Genomic DNA, 26,005 nt, shown 5'->3' on the forward strand with positions numbered 1-26,005 from the left:
ATTTTTAGATATTGCTCAAGCTAAAAACATTAACGCAATTTTCACCCAAAGCAATATATTGCAGACTATTAATGCAGAGAGCCTCCCCTAACGATGCTAAGTGCGTCTTTAGCCACCAGAAACCTCATGGAGGGCTACAGCTTTGAAGTGCTCTGCTAGTTTTTCTTAAAAAAAGATTCTGACTGACATTTACAATGTACAGAATGGGAGACTAGTGCAATATGCAGCATTGATTGTTTATTCAATAAATATTTAACCCAATTATTGCCAACCAAGGCAAACAGTGCAGAAATTGTCACTTAGAGAGATACAAAAGGTTAACATTTTTTTTGTATAAAGTCAGTTGCTACTATACTCATACAACTATTTCAAAGAGGTTTTTCTGCTTCAAAATTGACACTACCAATATAAAAATATAGAAACATAGCATTTGGGGGTTTAACACGTCTTTGCAAGTCTAACTTTTACATTTATATAGGAATATGACATTTCTGTATTCAAGAACTTATTAAAAGTAAAAATGAATACTATGATAGAGACATTTTCTGCACTGACGATTTCATTACAGTTCTTAAATACATCTTTCTTGGTCCTGGGTATACATCTAGAATGAAATAACTTGCATGTCACATTTAACCTGAGGTCAGCTGTGTAAAAAGGAAAGCCAATTTTATAAGGATACTTGCAGGCTTTTTGTTCAGAATAGGAGGTTATTTTTAAACAAGCCAGTAAAACTCCTGGAGAAAAAAAAAAAAAACAACAAAAAACCCAAACAAACCAACCCTCTCACCAATGTTTTAAGAAACAATTTAGCATCGCTTGGGGGAATTATTTAAAAAAAAATATAGAGGCCATCACATTCAAATGCTATATCACCCAACTAAAATTTCAATACGCATTTGCCAAATTTGAAACTTACAAACTGTTCTGAAAAGAAAACATGGAAGTCCCCATGAAGAGTCACCCTAAGCTTCTCATCTCAAGATCCCGACCCGCAATGCAACTCCTGCAAGAAGAACCCCACTGAAGCCTGTGGGAATCTGTGGAGTCTTCGGGTCTGCCTGCACAGGTGAGGACATGAGATTCGGGTCTCTATCACCCACCACAGGGTACAGTTATGACCTTGTCAAAGCTCCACTTTGAACACAGCCATTATTTTCAATAGCACCAACAATCTCTCAGATACCAGCATCAGACAAATACAGAGGACATAGGTTTGCTTCTTCCTGAATCAGCACAATTGGTACAAGGCACTGCTTGGCATAGGAAGTCATAAATAAGAGCAAAACAAGACAATTTCCAAGTTTTGTGACATTTAAGTTTGTAAGTTATGTCACATTTCAACTTATTATCTACAATGGTTAGAAAAATAAGATGGTCTGAGGGATTAACCAAAACATCACCATTCCATGCATGCTTACAGTTTTCCTCCCCATATGTAAAAAAACCCATATAACATATCAATATGAAGCATTAGGAAATATGGGTTGTTAAATTAAGAAAGTACATTTTATTCTCCAATCTTCCACAAAAGTCTAAACTAGACACAACTCAAGTATAAGAAGTTGGAAAATATTCTGATAACATTTGCAACAGTCTGTCCCTGCAGAGGAGTGAAAAAAATATTGTCTACAGAATTCATAGATTGAGGCACATCGCAATTGAAGTTATTCAGGCATATTTTATGGCTAGAACAGGGTTTTTCTGAGGAACCTCACTACAGACTTCCCCAAAAGCAGCTCCATATGGTTTGAAACACAAATTGCAACACATGGAAAAAATGTCTGGTCCTTAATCACTACTGTCTTCGTCATCATCATCATCAGATACATCATTTAAAGATGATTTAGGTGACTGGCTGTAGGAGTCTGATCTAGTGGACTGACAAGCAGTCATCTCCCCGGTAGAAAGAAGATCATAGCAGAAGTCGCAAATTCGCACAGGCTTGGAAGACTGGCTTGGGAGAAGAAACCTCTTTTCAGAGCAAGGCCCGCAGACAACAAAGCCGCACTTGCGACAGTGGTGACGACGGTTGACGGGTGTAAATTTTGCTTTCTGACAGCGCATGCACACAGTGGCTTCTGAGTCTGGTACCCAGACAGCTGCATGTTCATTGCTAGGAGTCTTCCCGCTTTTGGAAAGCAAATCGGAAACACACTTATTTATGTGGTTCATCCACTCAGACTTCTCTGTAGCGGTGGCAGCGTAAACCGCGAAAGACTTGGTTGGTGTCTTGATAAGCCACCCATTCCGTAAGTCTCCCTCATCCTGGATGGAATCAATAGTGACGTTTTCCAGTGGGATTATGTGCTGTTTATTGTATTTCTTCTTCTGGATGACAATGTTACCGTAAACAAGAATGTCATTGAACAGGAAGAACTGCCTTGCTTTGGGCTTCTTCCTACACAGCTTTGTTAGCACTCCCTCTCCGATCAGAACACGACCAGGAATAGTTAGGGGTTGACCAGCTGCTCCAAAGCAGTTTTCCACTATACTTATTCTTCTAGTATTTGCCTCACTGTTTGCCAAGCGATCCACCATCTTTCACAACTATCCTAAAATTAGAAAAAAAAAGTTTGTTGTTAGAACAGGACTGATTCAACAGCAGCCTTCCCCAAGGAAGGTACCAACCCCGCATTTCTTAAAATATCTCACAGAACCCGCTGGCTCAGAGGCATCAACTTGGGCTAGATTTAAATAAGTATTAACACCTAAGAATTTTTAGCAGTCGATTAGTCTTTTTGTCGAAAGCAAAAATGTTCCATCCAGCTGACAGCTATCTTTATCACACAGCCAGCACCTACAGCACTGCTCTTGAGAGCCTCTGGCAACAGACCAGGAGCCTTCCTCTCTAGTAAGGTTACTGCATCCTGGTTCAACGCTCAGGTTTCTCTGTATATCCTCCTGCACCTGCTCTCTGTATGGCAAAAGAAAACATCATCCATCATTCCAAATTCTAATACTGACAGAAACACCAACTTAACTGAGCAGCTTGAAGACCCATGTTAACATCACAAAAAAAAATGATATAATTGACATTCACACAGGAAACCACCATACCCAACCTCAGTATCGCTCTTTCTTCAGTACGTAAACCTTAAATCACAGGCCAAAACCATGAACTAGAAACATTTTGTACAGACCACAGCTTGCACCCCACGCACATCTGCTTTCATGGCAAACTGTTGAGCCAGGAGCAGGGAGCGAGTCACAGCTGGTGGCCCATCACCTGCTTGCTGCTGCCTTCTTTTGGCAGGGGCCCCACAGACCCACCCTCCTCGAGCCACATCTGCATCCATCATGATCAGGCAATGTACACAGATGGCCCAGCACAGAGGACAAGTCACACCGCTCACAACTGCTCCTGAGAAAGATTAAGTGACCTGCACCAGCTGAAAGTTGAGGCAAGAAGGCTTTGTGTCTCTCAGGAGGTGCTGATGAACTAAAGAGTACATACATTCCAGTTACAGCTTAAAACCACCCCTCATCCATCCACAAGTAGCAAGTTAGATTCTCTCTTGTAAGGGTAAAATTCCTAACAGAGAACTGAAAATAAGAAGTCGCTATAGTGATTCATACCTCAACAAACCACTCTTTAGCATGTCTTTTACCCTAGAGCTTCCTGGGCAGATGTCAGGCAAAGGGAACTCCTGCCAGTCTGATCCAGATCTGCTCCCCACAAGGTCCTCCCAAGTACAGCCATGAACCCTTGTGCTTGAGACAGCCAACAGAGGCAACTACTGAGGGCAGACTTGTCTCTCAGCATGCAAAAGACAGCTCTCCTGTGCTGGCCTTTCCAGCCACCACAGGGCTGATGCTCATGACACCCTTTGGTACAGCCACTAAGGCCTGAAGGAGAGCAAACACTCCAGTGCCTACTGTTTGCACTTCCCAACACGATTGCAGTTTGGGAAGTCCCCTGTGTTCACCTACCTTTTCTTTTAGATCTACATTGCCTGTCATCAAGAACAAACTGGGCTGAAAAAAAGGCTCAAACTCACTCACTCTGCCATAACCCAGTCCAGTCAATCTTCCTCCTATGAATGAAAGCTCAGATACTTCCTTACAAAATATGGATGAAACTTCTTCACAGAAATTTGGCAGCAGAGAAACCTCTCACCAGGCCTCATCTAAGTAAGTGTGTTACCTGTGATTATACAAATCCACATGCCCAATGTTAAGTGTGATTAAAAAATAACTTCTAAGTTTCTGCTTTGAGAGTCTAATTAATTCCACACTAAAACAGTTTGACAAGTGGGCTTGCTCAGATGTAACTAAACTGACTTTTCTTTTTAAGCTCTGCACGCAACATTATCTTGTATGAAAGTCTGACACTGAAGACAGAAGAATCTATTAAAGATATTACTCAGCACTACTTTTGAGTTTTATTTATGTGCCTTACAGCACTAGTTACAATATGCAAGTATCATGTTAACCAGTTTTATGATTAGTGGAATTACAAAGCCACCAAATCTGGAATTATTTTGATCTGCAGAAGGCCAAGACCAAACAAACTGCCTTATAAAAAGGGTTCAAGAGATTTTATTGTGCTGCATAAAAAAAGGCTGACCTCCTCCCTGTCCAGTGGCTCCCTATTTGATCAGTTAGAAAGTATTTTCTTAACAGTAAGCTTAAGTCATCCTCACTGCAAAACAAACATTTCTTTTCACTCTTCAATGAGAATAACCATCACTGCTTCCTCTATTAAGCTTTCTGAGGACTGAAATGCTTGTCACATCTCTAGAGAGAAGACTGGGAGTCCAAGTGGAAGGAAAAAAAAAAACCAAAACCAAAAAAACACCAACAACCCTGTTATTTCCCTCTCCTTCACCAGCCCTACTTTTCTGAACCATTAGTCTTGTCAAGGTTCTCGAAGCTTTGTCCATCATTCCCTCTAAGAGATGACCAGAAGTGGACACTGTACTAATTCCCTAAATCCTTCTGCAATACCAAATTTATGTGACACGGTTCTGCCTTGTTTCCTTCTGTGGCAATACCTATTTATGATATCTGCCCTGCTCCCTTGTGCCATTTTTTTAAAGGCTCTTTTATCTTCACAGAGAATTAGATCAGGGCTGATCAAGTTAAGAACAAACCAGAAAGTTTTAGGTCTCAGGTTGGCAGGATAGCCGCAGTAGAGGGATACAATGGGAAAGGAGGTTCTTAAGACAGTGCCTTGCATACATTGGCTTACACTGCTAAGTAAACAGAAGTATTACAGTTTGTGTTTTTTTCCTCCTAGAGAACAGCAGAAGACTCAAGTTATATCAACATGATTCATTTTTTTAATGCTATGACTATACAGGCATGTCCAAAATTTACCTTTCAATAGACACCTTATTTTTTTTCAAGCATTCCAAGCACCAATACTAACTTACACGCATGGGGACACACAATACCCACCCTCTACATGTTTTATTCATCATTAAAATCTATCCACTTTTCCCCCCCCCTTTTTTTTTTTTCATATACACCTTCCACCTACCTACTACCACACAGCAAAGAGCAACCATACTGGCACTTGGGAATGAATTTTTCGGGTAAGTGATTGGCTTCACTTCTACTACAGCCTTGTCTAACACAGAGGTGCCACTCCACAGAAGTGCTGTTGGCTTGTCCCAACTCTCATCTATCTACCAATGAGGAAGTACAAAGGAGGGAATGCAAAAGATAAACTAGGAACTTTTTGATGTGTATTTGCTGTAGCCCTAGTCTCAAAAATCAAATTCAGGTGCCTGACTGCTAAAGCCCAGGATTTGGAATGAGGGTTAATTGCCATTAACTACCAAATAACCATTTCCACCTAACAACATACTGGCAATAAACAGCCTTTGCAAGTGCCAAAGCTGAGCTGACAGCCGCTTTGGACTTAGAAAGCAAGGAGTCAGTCACAGGGTCAGTGTAAAGTTATTCAGTAATCCCATGTTCCCTGTGAAGCGGGCAAGGAAATCAGTCCGGAGAGTGCAAAGGGGACAGGCCAGAATACACTTTTCTGCAGGCACAAATCAACATGTGCCACTTCTAAACTTACACTTTTATTCAAGTTATCTGCAAATTACAGCAAGTTAATTGCTTTTGCTAGTCCACAAGGGAATTCCCTCCCGTCTCCCCCCAAAAAACCCACCCACAATTATACTGATGAGCTTCAGTGAAGCAAGCTCTTGGTGTGAAGCTACAATGACCTGTAGGAAGCACTCCCTGCCCCACGACTTCAACTCCAACCCAGCACGCGCTGCACTCCCTGCCAATAAACAGCAAACTTGGATCAAGGTCACCACGAAAGCTTTCAAAATAGAAGTCACTGGGAGAAGAAAACAGGGGGAGAAAATGCTAAAGGCTTTAATTAGCTGTTCTCTAGGACAACCTAAGAGAAAACAGCTCCAACTAGGATCATTTAATAATCATCATGGCTTGAAACCAAGCCACATGACTCCAGAACTTGTGCTGAGGACTGTACTTTCAGCTTGTTGTGAAAATAATCACTTACCAGACTTAAAGCAAGAATCCACAGCAACTGAAGGACTAATAAGAAAGACAAGATAATCGCATCTCTTCTAGACTGAAACTCTTGTCTATAACATTCAACAAATTCTCACCTACCAGCCTCAATTAAGGCAATAAAAGCCACAGACTGCTGATGGATTATTCCACCTTTCCAGGACACGAATTGTATTTTCCTACACTAATAGATTAGACTTTTTAAAATAGGCACTCCAACATTTTTCTCATAAGTTTTTAAGAGAACTAAAAACTAAAAATCCATCTGAAATCCTATGCACGCTGATGCTCATTCACCTTCATTAGCCTTTTCTGAGAAAGGAAGGAAGTTCACAAATGGATCATGAGAAACCACCTAGAAAGTATCACAATTACAAATAATAACGAAATGTGGAAAAAACAGACCAGACAAGCCATCCCTAAGTCACAAGACCTAAAGTTAGGAGAAGAGGTGCACCTCTTCTCATGAGCATGAAGACCAAGGAGCTGTTAAATTAAAACATTGTCTGGGCACACAAAGGAACATTTAACCCAAGATGTCATAGTCCGAAAGCTATGCAAGGTTATCGGTTACCAGTCTTTTAAAATTACAATCTTTTCTTAAAGCATATTCAGATATATGGTAAAAGGTAACAGATCAGACCCTGGAACTGGGTGACAACATCCTGTGCTCTGACAGCTAAAAACTTTCTTCTGAAGTTTCTACTGTTGGCCACTATAAGAAGCACATACGGGGTTGTCTTCAAGATACAAGGTCTCAAGACCCGATCAAACAAAGCAATTCCCAAGCGATGGCAAATCACTGAAAACATGTCCCAGATCTTTCCCAAAGCAAGTGAGGAATAACGCAGAACCATGGGCTTCAAACGACAGGCTACACAGCTCCACTTAAGGGGAAAGTGTGAGCATCTTATGCACAGTCCAGGTTTATGGATGCTGTGAAGTCAAAAACCTCAAACCTATTGTTCAGACTTTTATCATGTTTGACTCGTTTCACACTATTTGCATACAAACTCCTGAAGGTCCCCAGGCCCTTATGCAAGAAGGGCTCCATTTGTCTATAAGGACCATCACACCAGATTCATTTTCTGTGTCCAGACTGTACTGTAGAACTAGCTGCTAGTCAAAACATTCCAAAAATAAATAGATAGCCTTGTAAGAAAAATTAGCTACACAGAGCCGCACCATGAGCAGGGTTTAGCAGCTTTTCCAAATAAATAGATTTCAACTCTCAAAATGCTGCAATACCTTCAGTTTGTCCTCCTCCTCATATGCATGCTTTCAGTAAGCCCATTTCACTATGAAGATGCCAGGCAAAGGCTTTAATCTCCATAGCGTAATACGCTATTTAAAGGGCACAAAATATTTCATGACACAGAAAGCCCCAATTCCTCTGCTATGCAGAACGGAGTTTCACACTAAGTTATTTCTACTTTTACTCACAAGTAGGTTCTACAGAAGTAACAATTCTGTTATCAAGACATCAAGATCTTGTTCCTCCCCTATTTCACTCCAGTTTTACATTTGTATCCTGTTGGAGAGAAGAGTCATCTTCAGAGTGAGCCAACATAGATATTACTGAAACCTTTGAAAAACTAAGAAGTTACCCACTTACCTAAAACACAACCCATGTTGAGGAAGTCACGTATTTACTACGGTCATTAACATTCCAGACTATTACAGCAGGAAAATAATTGTTAGGGTTGCTGCACACTGACAAGTTACTCCCCACATAGTTGTTTCTTTCTGCCACTGTATCCTGGTGACCAAACTGGTGATCTCCCACGACTCCATGCTTCTACAGGTCTTACTTAAAAATAGGAAAATGTTTATTTTATATGCTAGCTCTGCTCTTGATAGAGGCCAGACTAAATTGCACAGAAGAAAAGCTGTAGTTGAAGGCAGACACGAGGAGTCAACTAAAGAGAAAGCAACCCCGGCTGACATAGCTACACCTAATTCAGCACTGCCAGAAAAGTCTTTTACTAATACATCAGCACTGTAGCATTTGGCCTGATCGCCACAGAGCAGAACCACAGACAACATAAAGCTGCTGGAGGGGAGAAACGAGATGAAAAAGAGCTAGTACGGCATAGTGATACGGCTTGCATACAGCTCAGCACAAAAACATTTCCTCACCGCAGCTCAGGGCATACCACCATCACGACTGCAGGACAGGCACAAACAGTATGCAGGAGAGGAACACAATCCAAATTCCCAAGTTTCTTTATCCACACAGCAGCACTGGCAGTGCTCCATTACTTCCTGGCCTGGGCAAGAACGAGTCTTGTCCAATAACGAGTCCCTAACAAGCATTAATTAATAAGCATCTAATTTTTAGCATTATTTTTCTTCAAGGGAGGAAAACACTACTGGCCCCGCCACAATTACCAGTGTATTTATCATCATCTTTACAATTAGCAATTAGGCTGTTAACAGTTACATTTAACACATTGCATTAATACAAACCAGGCAGTCTAGATTTCTCAGAGCCATGGTATAAGGATGCAGGCACCTCATCCATTACTATGTACATTTACAGTTATGGTGACAGCTTTAAAGGAAAAAGAAGAAAAGTGTATTTAAACTGCTGAAAAAAGTACAAGAGCTCAAAACTAACCACACAGAGGCCCATCCAGTCCTAAAGCAGGAGCAGATACTGGATGTTTCCAAGCCAGATTCAGTAACACGAGTCCAATTAGAAAAAAAAGTCTCTAACCACAGTATCTGATCACACCATTAGATCAGATGAAAGGAGATCTAGATATTGTTGCAGTGAAGCAAATGTAGAGAACAAAAAAGAGAAGACTCGGAAATGGCAGAATCCAAAAGGAATAAAGAAAAAATATGTAGAAATAGCAGATCTAAATGAAAGCACATTATACCTTGCAACCCAATAAACTTCCCAATAATTACCCAGCTGTCATACAGAGCCCTTGTTCTCACACCTGCATTTGTACATACAGCCATCAGCAACTATGTTCCAGCACATACATTCAAAGTAACCCACTTTCCTTCTTGCCTAAGGGTAACACATGTGTTTCATAGGGAAAGTTTCTGTTTAGAGTCACTTGAAGGCAAAAGTCAAAGGTTTTACCACATCTGACTCCACCACTCGAAGGCTCTGAATAAAATAGAGATTTCAAGCAGAACTGAGTCTTGTTTTATTATACTTAATCACACAAGTTAAACATACATGAAAGGTACATAAGATCAATAAAACTTTTACAAGACAGAAACAAGTAAATTGTAAACCTAAAGTGGACAAGGACTATCTGCAGACCAGATATCTAATGTGCATTAAATGACTGTTTGTAAAATGACTCATCTTTTGGATCTACAGAGGAAAACATCACACTCTCCTTAAAAAGAGATCATCAGGCAGAATCAGTCATTTAGTACATAGTCACATATCTTTTTTTAATAACAGGTTTCAAATAATCATTATACATTATCACGTCAGACTCATTCAGCTTTCCTCTTGCACTTTACCTATGCAAGGAAGATGTGCTAATTTGACTTACGATTGAATAAACACAAACAATTAAGTTACCCAGTACCCTCAAGCACCCCTCTGACTTAAAACTGTCTGAAATGGTAGTATCGCTACTTTTTGTGGACAAACTTTCAGCTATGAAGGCATCTCAGTACTGTAAATACAGTACTCTAATCTCTATTAATATTAGACATATTGCTCTTAAGAGCAACACTTGACTTACTGCACCACTGCCAAGTAAAACACAGTGTAAATTTCTGAAGTGCAGCCTGTTTAAGGAAACTTATCAATGTCTAGTTTTGGTGTGTGAAAGTGCCAAACTAAACACATGCACAGCAGATACTCTAAGTTTCTGATACAGGTCAGAAATTGGGATAAATTTTAAATCTTACTTTGGCCTCACTAGTTTCTTCTCCTACACAGCCTCCTCCAACACATACAGAGAAGGATGATACCATCGCTTGTCCTGAATGTTTCACTGTGTCATCTCTGTTGGCAAAATTAAGCTTTCTGTGCACTTAGATCTGATTAGCTGTAATCAGAATCCAAGCGTTCATGCACAAGTCAGCACCACCTGTCAGGGACCATAAAGGTAATACCAAGAGCTGGATTAAAGATTATACAGAAATACCAACAAGAGGTATTTAATTGAACTTTATTTCTACCATCCAGTATGTAGAATAAAATATTGAGGAAAATGAAGGTTTAAGTATCCATTAACCCATTTATAAATCCATTAATATTTCATTCTATATTTTACAGTTACTTAAATACATCTGTAACAATTAACTTGCAGGGTTTTCACTATATATTTCCATTATTCGCCAGTTGCATTTTATGAAAGAGTAAAAAGATCAATTTGACCATAAAGTTAAATGAAATTAAAAGAAATTTCACCCCAGAAATACTATGTTGAGAGGAGATACGTATATGACAAACGCTTTCTAAAGGTCTTTATCACCGCTAAGAGCTAATGCCTGTAACTGTGCTGGAGCTAGCTGTCCTGGATGCTATTTAAAACACAAGACAACAACTGTCACTTAAAGAGAAATACAGCCTTCTAACAAGCAGTTCTCTAATAATTCTCTTCACAAAAGTATTTCCAAAACTGTTGTATTTGACAAACTGTCTTGCTGTTGCTACTGTAACCAGCTGCTAAGGATGCAGAGGATAACCCTGATGGTATCTGAAACATACAAGTATCAAAAATGACAAAAAGCTACATCAGAATACTGCAAAGAAATAAGAAGGACCAAGAGATTAAAGATACTATATCAAAGTAGAGATGACAGCAGGAAAGGAGGCAATAAGATCCCTCTGAACTTCTTCAATACAGTCTTTATCCAGAATCACTTTTGACTAATCTGGTTAAGGGCTGCAGCATTCGGAAAGGTACCGGTAGCAAGACAGAAATTTTAACTTTATTTACAGACACACACACAAAAAAATATTACCTTGTCCTTAAGGCAATGTATGCTGTTGCCTCTTTGCACCATTTTTTCATGCTCTTATTAATTATGGGCCTTCAATAAAGTCAAAAAAGCAGCAAGAGAAAACACCGGAAAAGGATGGTGGCAATACTAAGGCTGCTTCGGATTACTTTAAGGAAGCAAAGATGTTTGTGACATTTTTCATCCAAACACTACAGAGAAAACAGTGTAAGCACCAATCAATACTACACTGGCAGGAAAGCAGAAGAGAGGATACTGTGGACCTCTCCCAAGTCTCATTTCTATGATTCTCAGGGTAATGTTTTCTACATTAATATGATTTTTTTATTTTTTCTTCCCCACTGTGAAGACATGGCTTCCTGCATTGCGCAAGCCTGTGGAGCAATAGCTGTGACATGGGGAAACACAGATGAGCTAACTCACTCCCTTACTGGTATATCCAGTATGAACCAGCAGCCTTAACCTTTCATTTGTCTCAACCTGTTGGCTGGTGTTCTGGCATCAGCCACAGACTCACAGAAACCATGCTGGAAACACATTAAAAGCATCCACATAACATCATACTGTGCGAACTACGAATACTCTGTCTTGCCAGTATTTTAGAAATCTTTAGATTATTTCTCAGTCCAGCATTTAGTCATGTCCAAATTAATCATGAAAGAAAATCCATGCATTTGTCTAGTCAGATGCCACCATAAACCTATAATTACCGTAACAACCCAGACAGATGTTTGTTTTTTGTTTTTAAACTGCTGCAAATGACTGTCACAAGTCTAGTCCCACTAAAACTCTTCTTGAAAGGTACAATGTAGAAATCCCTATTTTAACTGCCTAACATCTTACAGTTTAGTAATTCTTTCAATACATTGCAGTTAATTTTAGTATATTCTAATTTCTGAGTTACAAGGAAAGATTAACATTTCACTTTAATTGACCAGTGGTATAAGAATTGCTCATAGAATGTAAGTGATTCTAAATGAAGAACAACAAAAAAACCCTCTATTATCAAACCTGCATGGCAAGTGTGTTACTCTTCAAATTTGCAATAGCTAGTATCCAACTGAGCGAGGAATGCCTGGAAAGACCAATTCCTTTTTGGGGATGGAGATCATTTCTAGGTAGATCTTTCAAGATGTATGACCTTATATTCCCCAATCCACTCAGAAGCTAGTTTGGGTAGAGAAAGCTATTTTTAGCAAAAGACTCTCTCTTTTGCCAAGCAGCACATGTATTAGCACAGCAAGAGCAGAGCAATGCTGGTTTACTATCCAGGCTGCTCTGCTGAACAGTTAGCACACTGCCCGAGCTGCCGTATGCAGGCAAACCCATCCACCTTCTGCACAATCAGCTTCTCACCAGGTTTGGTATTTAACACAATAAACCTCAGCCGGAAACAGAACACCAATTCGATCTGCTTGTAAACAGAAAGACTAGCTCCCACATCCCAAATGAGTTGTAATGTTAAATAATCACAGAGGAGACCCGAGGAAAATGAAAGCATGCGTAAGTGGGCTGCCCCACCAGACGAGTCTGGCCAGTTTGCAGCCCGCCCAGCATGAAGGGTAAGAGGAACCACCTTGGCCATAACGCCACGTGCCGTCATGCCAGCATCCCTGCTCCAAGCAAGAAGCATGTGGCGCCCATTAAAGACACACGAAAATCCAGAATTGCTGAGTCTCAAAGCTGCTCTCACTACCTTCTCCCACTTGGCCGTAACAGAAAATAGGAAAGATGGAAACCCAAACAATACCACAGAGAAGTACATGATCAGGAGAGCTTCAATCCATTCCTAGACAAACTGGAAATGGTTGTGTTTCCCTTTTATCCCCAACTTCACTGGAGAAAGTCCATGAATGCCTGTTAGGGGAGAGGAGACCTCACTGCAGAAGCCCAGGAGCAATGTTCTTGTAAGAGATCCAGATTTTTAATGAAATCAGCTGCTTGTTACCACTGTCAGGCTTCTATTTATAATAAACTATGGTAGCTGATATTGTTTTTGTCTCCTGGCATGACGGAGACAGAGCTGCCGCTGGAAAGAAATACAGTTCTCCATCCCCCACCTGGCAGTCAAGGGCTGAAGCAACAAAAGGAGCAACTTCCTAAACTCGTTTCATCTCCACATCCTTATCCATCTGCATCCCCAAGCACCAGTACAGGCTTACATGGGTCTGAAAAGCACTTATGAAACACAGTACTGCTGCCATTTAGATGAGAAAATTTTTAATGCCTTTCAAGATGTGAAAGAGGAGGTGCATGCATGTGGAAAAAAAAGGTAACGGCTAGAATTAAAGGAATCTTAAAGAAAAAAAACAAAAAAAAAACCCCACCCAAACAAGAAATCCAACCCTAGAGCCACACAACCCCAAAAACCTGAGTTCCACAAACAGGTGAACAGGCAGGCTTGACCCACCATGAGCAGTGTTTCCAAACTCATCCATCAAAGCACAGAAAGCAAGATCCAGGCAGCTATGGGCATATCAAATACTTGCAGCTGTCAGCATAGTGAAATGAGTATAAGTAAAAAGGATGAGTTTTTGCAAGTATATATATAAAAACTACATATTTATAAAGCATGTAACACACATGTGCCCTTTTAAATTAATTAACAATCAACTGAAAAAAGTCCAATATTCAGATCAAATCTTTGCTGTTACAGGAAAATACCCTCTTATTTTGACTTTGCATTTGCATGTATTTAGGAGTGCTAGCGGCAGTTAGCTTAGCCTCTGGTGCTAGCAGACTGAATCTTTCACCTTAACCAAAGCATTGGGAACATACACCAGAATATGGTATCAAAACCAGCTTCCACAGATCTTAAGGCCAAAAAAATTTAAGATCCTTCCAGAGTTCTCCTCAGCTCTGAGTAGCTAAAAGCCATCAGAAAAACAGTAGACAATAGACCAACTCCTTAGAAACACACCAGAAGAGTCAAGGGAGGAGGACAGGAGCCTGGGATGCTGCTCCGGCTCAGGAAGCTCCAGCAGACACAAACCACACGTGCTGGGCCAGTGCCTAAAGGATCACTCAACCAGGCTGCAATGCCAATCACTGGAATAGGTTTTTCTGTTTACAATTTAATGTTTCCCTACTCCAGTTGTTTAGCTGTTTGAATACTCTCCCAGCAATTGTTATTTTCCAGTTTGGCAGCAGTGACTTATCCCTCCCTTCCAGGCTGCCTGGACAGGCACCGCTGTGCCCTTCCCATCCGAGACACTGCCTGCGAAGGAGCAGCTTAACTGATGACAGCCCACTCCAGCAGCACCGAGGCATCCACCTGGACATCTGGGCTAGCAAATAACTTGACATAGGCAAATACTACCACACTTAATATTAAATGGACATTGGGTGAGGGACATGGGGGGGGGGTGTGGAAATCAACCAAAAGGATCTGACCAATTTCAGAGCAAGCTTAAGTTTTGCCAACCCCTCACACCAAGAGAATCCACAGCATCAACATACCTTTTAAGTCTTGAAATAGACTTATTTAAATCCTTTCAGGGAGGGGACCCAGTATCATTAGTATAGAAAAAACAGACAGCTCTTCTACAAGAAGTCTTGCCCAATCCACCTTGCAAGCAGTTCTCCAAAACCAGATTGGTTGTGTGGTTTGCTGTTGTTATGGACTATTGTATTTAGAGCACACACAGAGGCAACTTGCTTTCGGCTACATAGACCGTCTCTCGGTCAACATGAAAATGAGGATTTGGTCTTCAGTGACTGAAATAAATAGTATTTGCCAGTATGCTTCTTGCAGCATCTTTAACCTACAAGTAGAGAACATTTACAGAAGGATTTCCGACGTATATATCTCATACACAAGTGTACACTAAAAATAGCACCTCCTAGATTTCAGAGCACCTGCGTGTTTTAGCATTTGAGAGCTACCAGAACATCTACATGTTCAAACGAGCTTCCTCAGGTTAACAGAATTTTATTTTCCCCTTCTTCAGGGATGCACACCTATGACACACCCGACTTTGATCACTGGCTTATGTCTTTTTACTATGCACAGGTACTTAAAACAGGCAGCATAAAAAAAAAAATAAGTTTTCTGGTTTAAGTTTTTTTTTAGTTTACTTTTATTGTCATTACAAGAGAAGGTACAGAATTTTACTAACAGTCCAACAGGGACTAGACTATGGGTAATTGATTATAGCGTGACCAAGCTACAGAAAGACTTACCAAGTAGTCAAAGTTCAGCAAGAGACATTAACTTCCTACAAATTACTGCAACACAAAAGGACTTTTGCTTTTATCCAGACATGTTTTTTAAACAAAGTTTTCCATGCAGTCTCACAGTTTACAAGCACAGCTGCATAATCACATCATTATTTCATTTTTTTTATTATACCAATATTCATTATTTTCACTTCCATGCGTCCTTTAAATTCAGATACCTTGTTATAGGAGAAGAAGCTGCATGATAAAGAGGTTTCTTTTACCAGCTCAGTAATTCCAAACATTTCCACACAACTAAACAAGACACAAGCCAAGTAACAACACTCAAGTCTTCTGACCAGGTGCAACTACCTCACCTTTTCATTGCTCTTGACTTAAGTTAAGAAATCTCCACTTTAGGGGGCAACCCTAATACTGCAGAAATACTCTCAGGAGGCCAGGCAGCTGGCCACTACCTAACAGAGTCAGACAAAGCACTGCTGCAGAACATTTTCAATATTTTAATAGGAAACCAGAATATTCAGACATACTAAGGTCCTTAAAATCCTGAAGAAAACAAAACAAAAAAAGGCAGCCAAACAATTCCTACCACTATTTCACCAGCAAGAACAGACTAAGGGCAAGTATGGCTGGCTGCAGGGAATCTTTTTCCTATCATTTAAACCTCTTGAAAGAAGCTGCTCAAATTGGTACCAAAAAATGGCTCAAGCCCCAGTAAGCATGCGCACAGCAGGGCCATCATCAGGCTACAAACCACCAGCCCAGCAGAAACCAGGGGTTTGCAGGCAGCCAAAATACATTTTGGGGCCTGGAATCAAACTACATGTTGTGATTTTCAGGAAGCTTGACAACACTGAAGTGCTGCAATCATGGACCTGTCCCTGTCGCCTCCCAGCAATATTTAACATTTATTTATCCAGCAATATGTAAAATACATAAGCCAAGCATTGAATTGCTCCTTCTTGAGCAAGGGACATAAGCCCTTTTTTACACCCAATGGTGCTACCTGGTGACATAAAGGTGGACAGTGAAGGTCTAGAAAACCGACATCTGACAGCTATCAACCAAAACCAAAAGGAAAGCTTTAACAATGATACCATAAATATAACTTGTCGGTCTTCAATGTCACCAGCTTTTCAGTCATAACCCGTGTGTTAAAAGGGTGTCTGTGCTGCTAACCTAGATCAGAACGGGGGGAGTGTTAAAAAAAAAAAATTAAAAAAAAAAATCACTGTCACACACAGCTATCAGAACAGAAGTACATTGAAAAAAAATCAGTCTCAGAAGTTTTACATTACCAAGTACTGACAGCTAAGTCAGGAGAAATTTAAAACAGAATCAGAAGGGAAAAAAGAAAAAAAAAAAAAAAAAAAGTCATTTCCTGAAAGAGCCCCATAACCACAGCAGCTTACTGTAGGTGGCCTTCCTGGGAAATGCACTCGCTGGCCTTTTTCCCTTTTACTGCTTGTCAAATGTGTTTGATGCATTTTAAAGTTATATGGAAAGCACTTGGAGTACAGACATTAGAGCACTCAGCACAGCCCAGGCCTCCGAGCGCAATAAACAGCGTCCAGAATACCGCAGGGGCTCGTGGCCCACGTGATTCTCTTCCAACAAACCATTTTCCTTTGCTCTTAGGCCCTTATTGCTGCAGCAAAGACAACACAATCCAGAGGAAAGTTTGAAAACTGCACAAAGGTTTGCACTGAAGTTAACCTGCACAGCTCACTGTTCTGAGAAAGATGGTATCTGACAACCTGCACAGCAATGTGTGCAGTACACTCTTTACTATTAATTTGCATTAACAAATTATGCTTACACTTTAGAAATGCAAATGTCAGAGAACATGCTGTAACTTTTCCTTTTGCAGAAGGCATACTAAGTACTTAAAAGGAAAACGGTTACCTCTAGATGATATGTTTGAGGTACAAGAGGTATCGAGTGAAAGCTAAAGATGCTGATAGAAAGATACATCACTACCTGACAACCCCGCTGTATCTGTTCGAATCAGTATAGCTTCTCAAGAGATTGCATCTTAACACAGTAACTAACAGGTTTCACGTCATCTTATCACACTCAGGAAGGGGGCGGGGGAAACGTAGGGAGAACATTCCTGTATTTGAAATCCTTAACTTTCAACTGGGTTTTTGTGGGTTTTTTTTCCTTCTTTTACACTTATACAAAATGCAAAAATCCTGCTATATTATATACAGAATATGGTTGAAACTGTTTTATTGTAAAATATAAGAATGCAAAGAAAAAAAACAGAAAAGAGGCACTCTTAAAAATAATTTTTAAAATCCACAAGTTTGCCTTATTAGTAGTAGGTTAAAAAAAAAAAAGCATCATTACATCCAAGGCAGTAGCACTCTTACCTATTTATGTAACTTTAGAAAACCAAAGTAAACATATGAGTGTATTTTTGACTAGGTAGTACTACAGTGTCAGGCTGAAAAACATGAAGTACTCTTCTGTTCAATAACACTTATGCACAAGAATATTTATTTTCTTAAAAGGAGAATCTTTGTCCTACAACTCTCAGTCAAGCCGCTTCTCATGCGAGCAGACTCCTTTATTTCAACAGAACTACTCATGTGGCTCAGAATTTGTAGGACTCTGCTTGCTAACACAGTTGTCATCTCATCTTATAGCTTATGACAATGCTAAAATAATCTTCAGTATGTTCAACATGTTCTACCACACCTATCTACAGAGTAGCTTTTCACCCCCCTCAACTGTAAAAACAAGTCCTCTGCTAAATCATGAAAACAGAAGTTATTCTACAACAGTCAACTTTGCATTTGCTGCATAGGGAAAGAGTTTTAAATATGCAGTTCTACTTCAAAAGCCTATTTTTGCACCTTATTTATTCTCTTTTGGAACAATCCCAATTATCACACTTCCACCAAATTACTCAATTAATCCTTGCAAGTAGTAAAATACGCACATACAAGCCTCATCTATCATTAAAAAAGAGTCATGAAAATCAAATGGAAAAGTATGCTTGACTATTAACAAAGCTTGAAATAAGGCGAAAACATGCCTTTAAAACTTGAAGCAGTACAGAACAAGGTTCAATTTCTTAATACAAAACCCAAGAAGTTAACAAACTTTCTTGCCTACCAAGAAACTTATCCATCATCAATGTTAGGGTTTCATTATTTGACATCACCCACTAATAAATGGCCTTTAAGACCAAAAACTTGCACGCTGTTTGTTTGCTTCACCACCACTTCTAACATTTTAGCTAACAGACACCTTTCCAGAAAATGCTATCTGCAAGTATCAGAAACCTCAACTCTCCCCTATCTACATGCCATTTGACCCTAACCTTTCACTTTAACACCTCTAGCCCTCTTTGGTGAGGACAAGTCACCAAAAATGCTCCAAGTGTGGCAAAGCCAGGTGCTTGTACCCTGCCTTTCTTGCCCTCACTTTGCTCTTGGCAAGGTCAGCCAGATGTGCCAAGCCCCATCATATTGTGTCTCACCTGAAACAGCAGTTCCATCTCTCTTTACTGCGCTGACTCAGGAGAGATGAAACCCTCCCGCATCCATTAACCACAACAGTGAAACCTAAAAGTCACAAAGCTGTTTGAACAGAACAACCATTTTAACGATAATTTTTGTAAAATAATGGGCTTCAGCATGTTACAGGTAGATCTTCTGTTCATCCATGGACATACTAACACTAGATTTAAGTCTCAGCCCGTAATTTAAAGGAAACAAGAGTGCAGCTCTTGCTAAACAATCATTTCATCACTTCATCTAATGAAAACTTGCTTCTAGGTGAAAAGACACTGCTCCATTTCTTTTTAGAAGATATGAGAGAGGAAACTGATCCAGCTTCCCCAGCTCCAAATTTCTACTCACCCGTTTTCATTTAGCATTTAAGAGATTTCCTTTATGTGGGTGTCTATGATGGGCAAAACTCATAGACACTCCAAAAAGCACACGGCCAATTTGCATTCAGAAGCAAGAATTTGGGACTCAGGCACACAACGCTTCACTTTCACTGCTGTTTTCAACATAAGTAGCACTGCCCTCGTACAACTGGGAAAGCGTTATTTAACAAACTCAGTGGATATGCGCGACATTTAACTACATAAGGATTTTTATTTGTCACTTGATTTGTCAACAGTATTTAGATTATATAGTTTAACAGCAAAAACACTGCCTTCTGAGCTAAAGAACAATTCCTTTCTACATGTTGAGTGCATACAAAGAAAATCATCTCTAGCATCTCAGCACTGACTACATTGCCACCTTTAAATATTTGCCATCTTTAAATCTTCCCTCCTCTCAGGTAGCCATCCGTAAAATAATTCAATATACAAGCATCAGAACTTGAAAACTGAGTATTTAAGTTCTCTTTATTTCAGGAGAGAAACAGGAATTGGCAATCTCAGTTCTGAAACCGATTCTCGTGTATTTGCCTCCTGTATTAACCTCGCCTGAACTTAAACTGCTAGGCACATCGCAGCCTCAGATGTGGTGTTGGCCAAACAAGCACCAACCCCTTCGGCAAATACTCAGCACACCCCACAGCCGGAGTTAGGACCTAATGACGCTTCTGGAAGCGCTCTCATCAATTCAACCGAAATACAGGCAAAGGAACCCTCTCAATCTCGGGTTAAGGATACGACGGGTCATCTCGGTTATTAAAAACTATGGCAGCGACGCTCCGTGTCAAGACTTGCGCTTCCCTCGGCGGCGGAGGAGCCGATGCCAAGCCGCGCTGCCCGGCCGACTCGCTGCTCCCCTTCTCGCCCTGAGGAGCCGTTCGTACCGCGTACAACCGTCGGTGCCCGTGCTCGCGGCGTTTCGCGGGAGGCGAGAGGAAAAACATGTGGCTGCCTTCTCCCCAGCCGCTTCCAGACAACAGCTTATGCGCCACACGTACCTTCAGCAGAGCAGTCCTCTCCAAAATACAAGGATTTCACACACACACACAAAAAAAAAACACAACAAGAAAAACCCACAGCACCTTATGCTCGTAGCCGCACCACCCGCGGTTCCGCTGCTTTTTTATATATGTTTTTTTTTTACTACAGCATCCAGACTTCTCAGGCGACTCGCTCCCAGAACGACGACGACGGGGCGGGGGGTGTTAAAGCCGCAAAACGAGGCGCTTCCCCGCGGCGGGGGAAGGCTCCGGCGGCGGCACGGCCCGCGGGGAAGGAAGCGCCCTCCGCCCCGTCCCGCCCGGCCCCGGTCACGAGTGGGGGAGTTTCGGGCACTTATGTAACCCCGCGGGGCCGGGGCCGTTGTTGTTTTCCCCCCCCCGCCGTCGTTTCCGAGGCCCCGCAACTCCCTCACCGCCCTGGGACACGCCAGCGCCCGCCGCCATCTCCCCGCTCCTCCCCAGGTCCTTCCCGCCCCACCGCCTGCCTCCCGGCGGGAAGCGCCACTGCCCCAGCCCCACCACCTCCCGCCGGGCAAACCTCCTTCCCCGCCAGGCAGCCCCCAGCTCCCAACATGGCCGCGGAGCAGCGTCTGAAGCCCCGTCGGGGAAAAGCTCCGCCAGGAAAGTTTCCCTCTACCCTCCCCGACCAGCCCCGGCAGCCAAACACTACCCCCGCTCCCCTACCCAGAAGGCGGCCGGAACCGCGCTGCTCACCCAGTGCCGCTCCGCTCCGACTACCTCCACCAACCCCACCACCCTCACCCAGCTCGGCCGCGGTCATACACCCCGCCAGCGGGGGACGGGCTCCGGGACACCGCCCGCGCGGGGCGGAGCCGCCGCCATCTTGGGAGGAGCCGCGGGGCGGGAAGGGCTGAGGCGGCGCCACCGTCCCAGCCGCGGCGGGCGGGTTGGCCGCGGGCCTGGCCCCGCCGAGCCGCCCTGCGTGGGCCCGGCGCTTCTCAACCCACGAGTGGCACCTGGTGGACCAGGGGATCTCAGGCCACGACAGATTTACCTCAGTTTCCTTTTTTTTAAAACCCCACATTTCCATTCTTTGCGGACCGTCCCAGGCTAATGTTTTACGTCCATGGCTCCAAGCACACTCTCCCAGAAGTAAATACGGATGGTCACGTTTTTCATTACCTCTCTCTACATAAACCTTTTGTAGTCCGTGGAAGGGAGTTACTAACGTGTTTTAGCTTGAAGAGTTGCCAGCCTGGTGAAGCTATGCCAGGTCTCCTAGTACGACTCCCACTGGGAACACCACGCAAGGAGCCCCTTCCCTGTATTACCATTTTTAGCATCCACGCATCAGGCCGTCTAGAGCAGCATTTTCCAAATTAGCAGCTGATCTGCTCCTCCCAAGATTTCAGGAGGCTGATGGGTGCCCGCAGAGCCTGGGGGTGCTCTGGGGAGCTATGGGGTGGGAGGGAAGGGGAGACAGCTTCCCCCATTCCAGCTGTAGCACCATGCGCTGCTCCAGTGCCGAAGTCTGTGCGCTGGAAAATATCCTGAGGGGCTTTTTTTTTTTTTTTAAAAGGAAGTTTTCACTTACATGCAATACAGCAGGGTTTCAATTTCCAAATTTCACATTGTTGGGCAATAATGCGGCTGACTTTTCTGGGGAAAAGAAATAGAGTAGTTAGGTGGTGGGGCTTTCCAGCGTTAATCACGAACGCACTGAAGTTTCTGAGTTTCTTCTGAATTTTTTATCCCAGCTCAGACCGGGGCATGGACAGGCAAGAGCCGCATCACCAAGTTCTTGGCAAACCCACCACAGCCAACTAAGCAGCTGACTACAGCCAAAGACGAACTGCGGAAACTTGCTGTTAATCATTTCTTAACACCTTGGTTCTCTCTCCCGCTGTGGGAAGACGGACACGGGGAAGGGAGCAGGTCATGGAGGGCTGAGCATGCGTATCCTCCTACCCTACTGCACGGCAGCCTGGTGGTCTGCTTCTCTCCTCAAATCCACCTGGCGCTCATCCTGAGCCGAATGCTGCCCTAAGGGTTTATTTGAGGACAGAAATGAAGGAATGGGGCTCTGGAAGTGGGGCACAGTCAAAAGCTTCTGCATGGTGGTGTGACAAGTGACATGGACAGCTGTAAAAGACAGTGCTAAAGAGAAATGAACAGTGCTAAGGAGAAAGCACCTGGTGAAGGAGAGCAAATCTCCCCCCAAGACAAGAAACCCATGGCAAGCCACTTGGATTCCATGCAGAAAACCAGGCATGCGTGAAAAAGATTTTTATTAATGCTTTTTCTTTTCCTAAACAATATTGTGTTAGCTTCTTAAGCCCGGATGTAGACCCATATATGTTGCCTGTCAACAACAATTTTATTTTTTAGAGTGTTTCTGTGAAATATGTGAGTTTTCTTTTTCACCCTTATCACTTCCTCGCTCCTTTTTGGGATCTGTTCATTTTGTTGTAGACAAAAATAGAAGGGGGAAAAAAACCGCTAACAAATAAAAGCTCCATAATGCTCAAAAGAGACCCCTCTGTTCTTGAAACTCAGCAGCAGCCAGAAGTGGTGCTTGACGTCCGGTTAACTTTGTGCCTTGTTCCCAACAGTCACCACTACTGGAGGCTTAAGAAAACCAAGTAAAAATAGAGCAATTACGTATTTATCTCATTAACTGAGCTTTTAATAAGTTGTCTTTTTAGGGGGGAGGAAGGAATGTGGGCTTCATGTGATAGGGGTTGCAATTAATATGTGCCTTAGTAGACACCAGCTAATAATGAACCCCTAAATTTATCTAATTCCTTTTTTCGCCTTCAAAATGTGTCAATTTATTTATTCTTTGAAAATTCACTATTCAATGATTGGATGGTTCAATTGATTATTTCAAAATAAATTAAAATATATATTATCTATAAATATATCTGACTCAAATTTTGCTGCGCTCTATTTCTATTCATTCTAGGGGATCCAGCACACCTAAGAGTATAGTTTGTATCTGGAAAGCTATTCCACCTGCTTGCTAACCTTTGAGCGCTTAATTCTTGACAAACCCAGCACAGCCAACTACGCAGCCGACTAGAGACAAAGATGAACCATGGAAACTTGCTGTTAATCATTTCTGCACCACTTGGTTCTCTAAACATAACTCAGGTCAGCGAGTGTTTTACCTTAAGTTGGGTCAACGTGGGGTTAGAATTTTACTCTCAGCATAAGGAAAAAGAAAATTGTTAGTAGCAAACAGACCACAGTTGCAATGGAAATAGCCAAGTGATAAACAGTCTCACACCATTTTTATGGAACTCCATTTAATGCTCGTAAAATTGATAAATTATGGTTCTTATTTTCCATGTAACATTAATGAGAAGAGGCAGTCAAAAGAACATAATTCAATGCCTTTAAGCATTTCCTTTTTAAAATAAAAACATGCAAATGTATGGGCTTTTTTTTTTTTTGCTGTGAAAAAGCACAACATTTGCCTGTCTCATGTATTATAAACAACATGCCCAGCTAAACAGGACCATCTGTAATTTTATATCCTTTTAAAATATTTTGTGGAGCTTATGTTAGTAACATGAATTTCTGTCTGTTAGATATCTTCCAAAAAAAAATTGTTGCAAAGGTTTCGAGAGTTGCATTAAAATTACATTTACTGGTGCAAATGAAGAGCTTGCTGATGTATTATTGTGAAGGCTGGTATCTGTACATGTACAAACAGAAACTAAACCTGGGGACTCAAATGCAAGACCACAGACTGATTCCCAACCTCTCTGGGTTAAAATTAACTCAAGTGTGTTCTATAAATTTAGCCCCAAGCTGTGAACTTGAATTCAGATGGTTATCTGTGGTTTCTGTCTGGTTTTGGTTGAGCTCTGCCCATGTACAACTATTACCAGAATTTAACATTTTAACCAACCTGAAAAGCTAAATTGCAAATTGATAGGTTATTTTTTGAAGTGAGATCAAGAGAGATTACAACGCAGTGCTTTTTCTTTTTGGCCTTCTGCTGTACATCCCATACGGATGAGACTCAGCAATAACCATTTAACACTGTATCTTAACAAACAACAGAGCCAGAAAGACTCCAGCCAAGCTCATTTTCTGACGGATCGCTTCTCCGATACTGACAGAAAGGGATCACTGGTTTTGACACAGTAAGGATTTCTGCTCACCATCTGTATATTCAAAATCTCTTTGGAACCTGAGGGCAATTTCCGATTGGCCACAGGAAAACTAACAAAATCCATCATTTGTGGTCTGAGTATGATGAGAATTCATCATAACAAAGAGGCCGCACTCATTGTAAGCTTAAGGTATGAAGAATTTGGCAAAGAAGTAGCCACAACAAGCAAGGCCTGTCCCTAAAAATAATGTTTGTAATAGAAATTCATATAAACATAGAACAACCTTTCATTCATTTGATGTTCATCCCATTTTCATTGCAGAAACTCAGTTTTCTTCCAAATAGCATTCGTTTTTCTCAGTTTCCACAGCCAAACTGCTAGCCAACAGCCTGAGAAGAAAGGGCTCAGAAGCTGAACCAGAAATACCTCTTTGTTTCCGAGGGATCAATGTGTCTCATTCTGTCTCTGCAAATATTCATGTAATTTTTAACTTTATCTTTCATTAAATAATCCATAATGCTGAATTCTAAACTTGCATGGTTGAAAGCAAAAGATGATTCTCTCTTCCTTATAAGAAATTAATCTGATAAGATAGATTTTTTTAAGGGGAAAACTTCAATAGCTCCTAAGTTTTATACTTTTAGTCTTTCCAAGTACCATAAAGGTAACATTTTTGCAGTTCAAAGTGTATTACCTTACTAAAAGTTTAGAGTATAGGATTTTTTAAGTATACAAATCATATTAACCCGGCTTTGTGGAGGGTTCCACAAAACACTGCAGGAGTTCAGCCCCATTTGCCAAAATTTGGAATTCCATCTTTAAACTGTCCTGGTCAGAGCTATTGTTTAAGAGGATGAAATCCTGTGTTCAGCTGGGGCAGAAAAGCGCAATAGCTCAATTAAGAAAATGTGGGTGGACAAATCTTCAGGGTGCTTTTACATCTCCTGACGCTAGAAGATGACAAATAGATGTTATGTTATATTTGGATCTGTGGGGATTTTTAAGCAATGATAACCATGTCTGACAGTGGGCTGGCAGGACCTCCATCCCCCCAGGAAGAGTTTGTAGTGGAGCTTCCCAACAGACTGAGGCCCAAATCCACATCTTAAAGGTACACAAATGCCTAGTTCCCAGCCTCAGAAGCAGACACCAGAGCCTGCTGCTCGGAGGTGACAAATACAACCGCTAAGCTGTATGGCCGCGGTCCTTCTCACCGCTTTCCAAATGCACTGTGAATCCAGTGCTGCATGGTGGAATAACTCCTGTGGAAAAAGCTGAGTCACACAGAGCAGCCTGTTTACATCTCCAATAGCTTCAGGTTAGCTGTCTCCTGGTGGATAAGGCACCCTTCTGCATGATGAGGCCTTGAAAGTGCTACAAGACAGAGGGAA

General features: G+C 41.6%; 1 protein-coding gene across 7 annotated transcripts in view; it reads right to left on the minus strand.

The window, feature by feature from the left end:
- Positions 1 to 224: 224 nt before the first annotated feature.
- PLEKHF2 (pleckstrin homology and FYVE domain containing 2) overlaps positions 225 to 26,005 on the minus strand; it is a 36,680-nt gene continuing 10,899 nt past the window's right edge. Inside the window, exons 1-2 of one of the 7 annotated variants that reach the window (XM_054190531.1) lie at positions 21,244 to 21,379; positions 225 to 2,555 (exon numbers count right to left, since the gene is read on the minus strand). In XM_054190531.1, coding sequence (XP_054046506.1) covers positions 1,792 to 2,541 — 750 coding nt within the window. In that variant the 5' untranslated portion in view covers positions 2,542 to 2,555; positions 21,244 to 21,379 and the 3' untranslated portion in view covers positions 225 to 1,791. Of the gene's footprint in view, positions 2,556 to 20,304; positions 20,591 to 20,610; positions 20,959 to 21,213; positions 21,380 to 26,005 lie in introns of those variants that run through there. The other 6 variants (XM_054190532.1, XM_054190536.1, XM_054190534.1 and 3 more) reach the window with 6 other exon arrangements.

This window comes from Rissa tridactyla, chromosome 2 (assembly GCF_028500815.1).
Source record: "Rissa tridactyla isolate bRisTri1 chromosome 2, bRisTri1.patW.cur.20221130, whole genome shotgun sequence".
Classification (NCBI taxonomy): domain Eukaryota; kingdom Metazoa; phylum Chordata; class Aves; order Charadriiformes; family Laridae; genus Rissa; species Rissa tridactyla.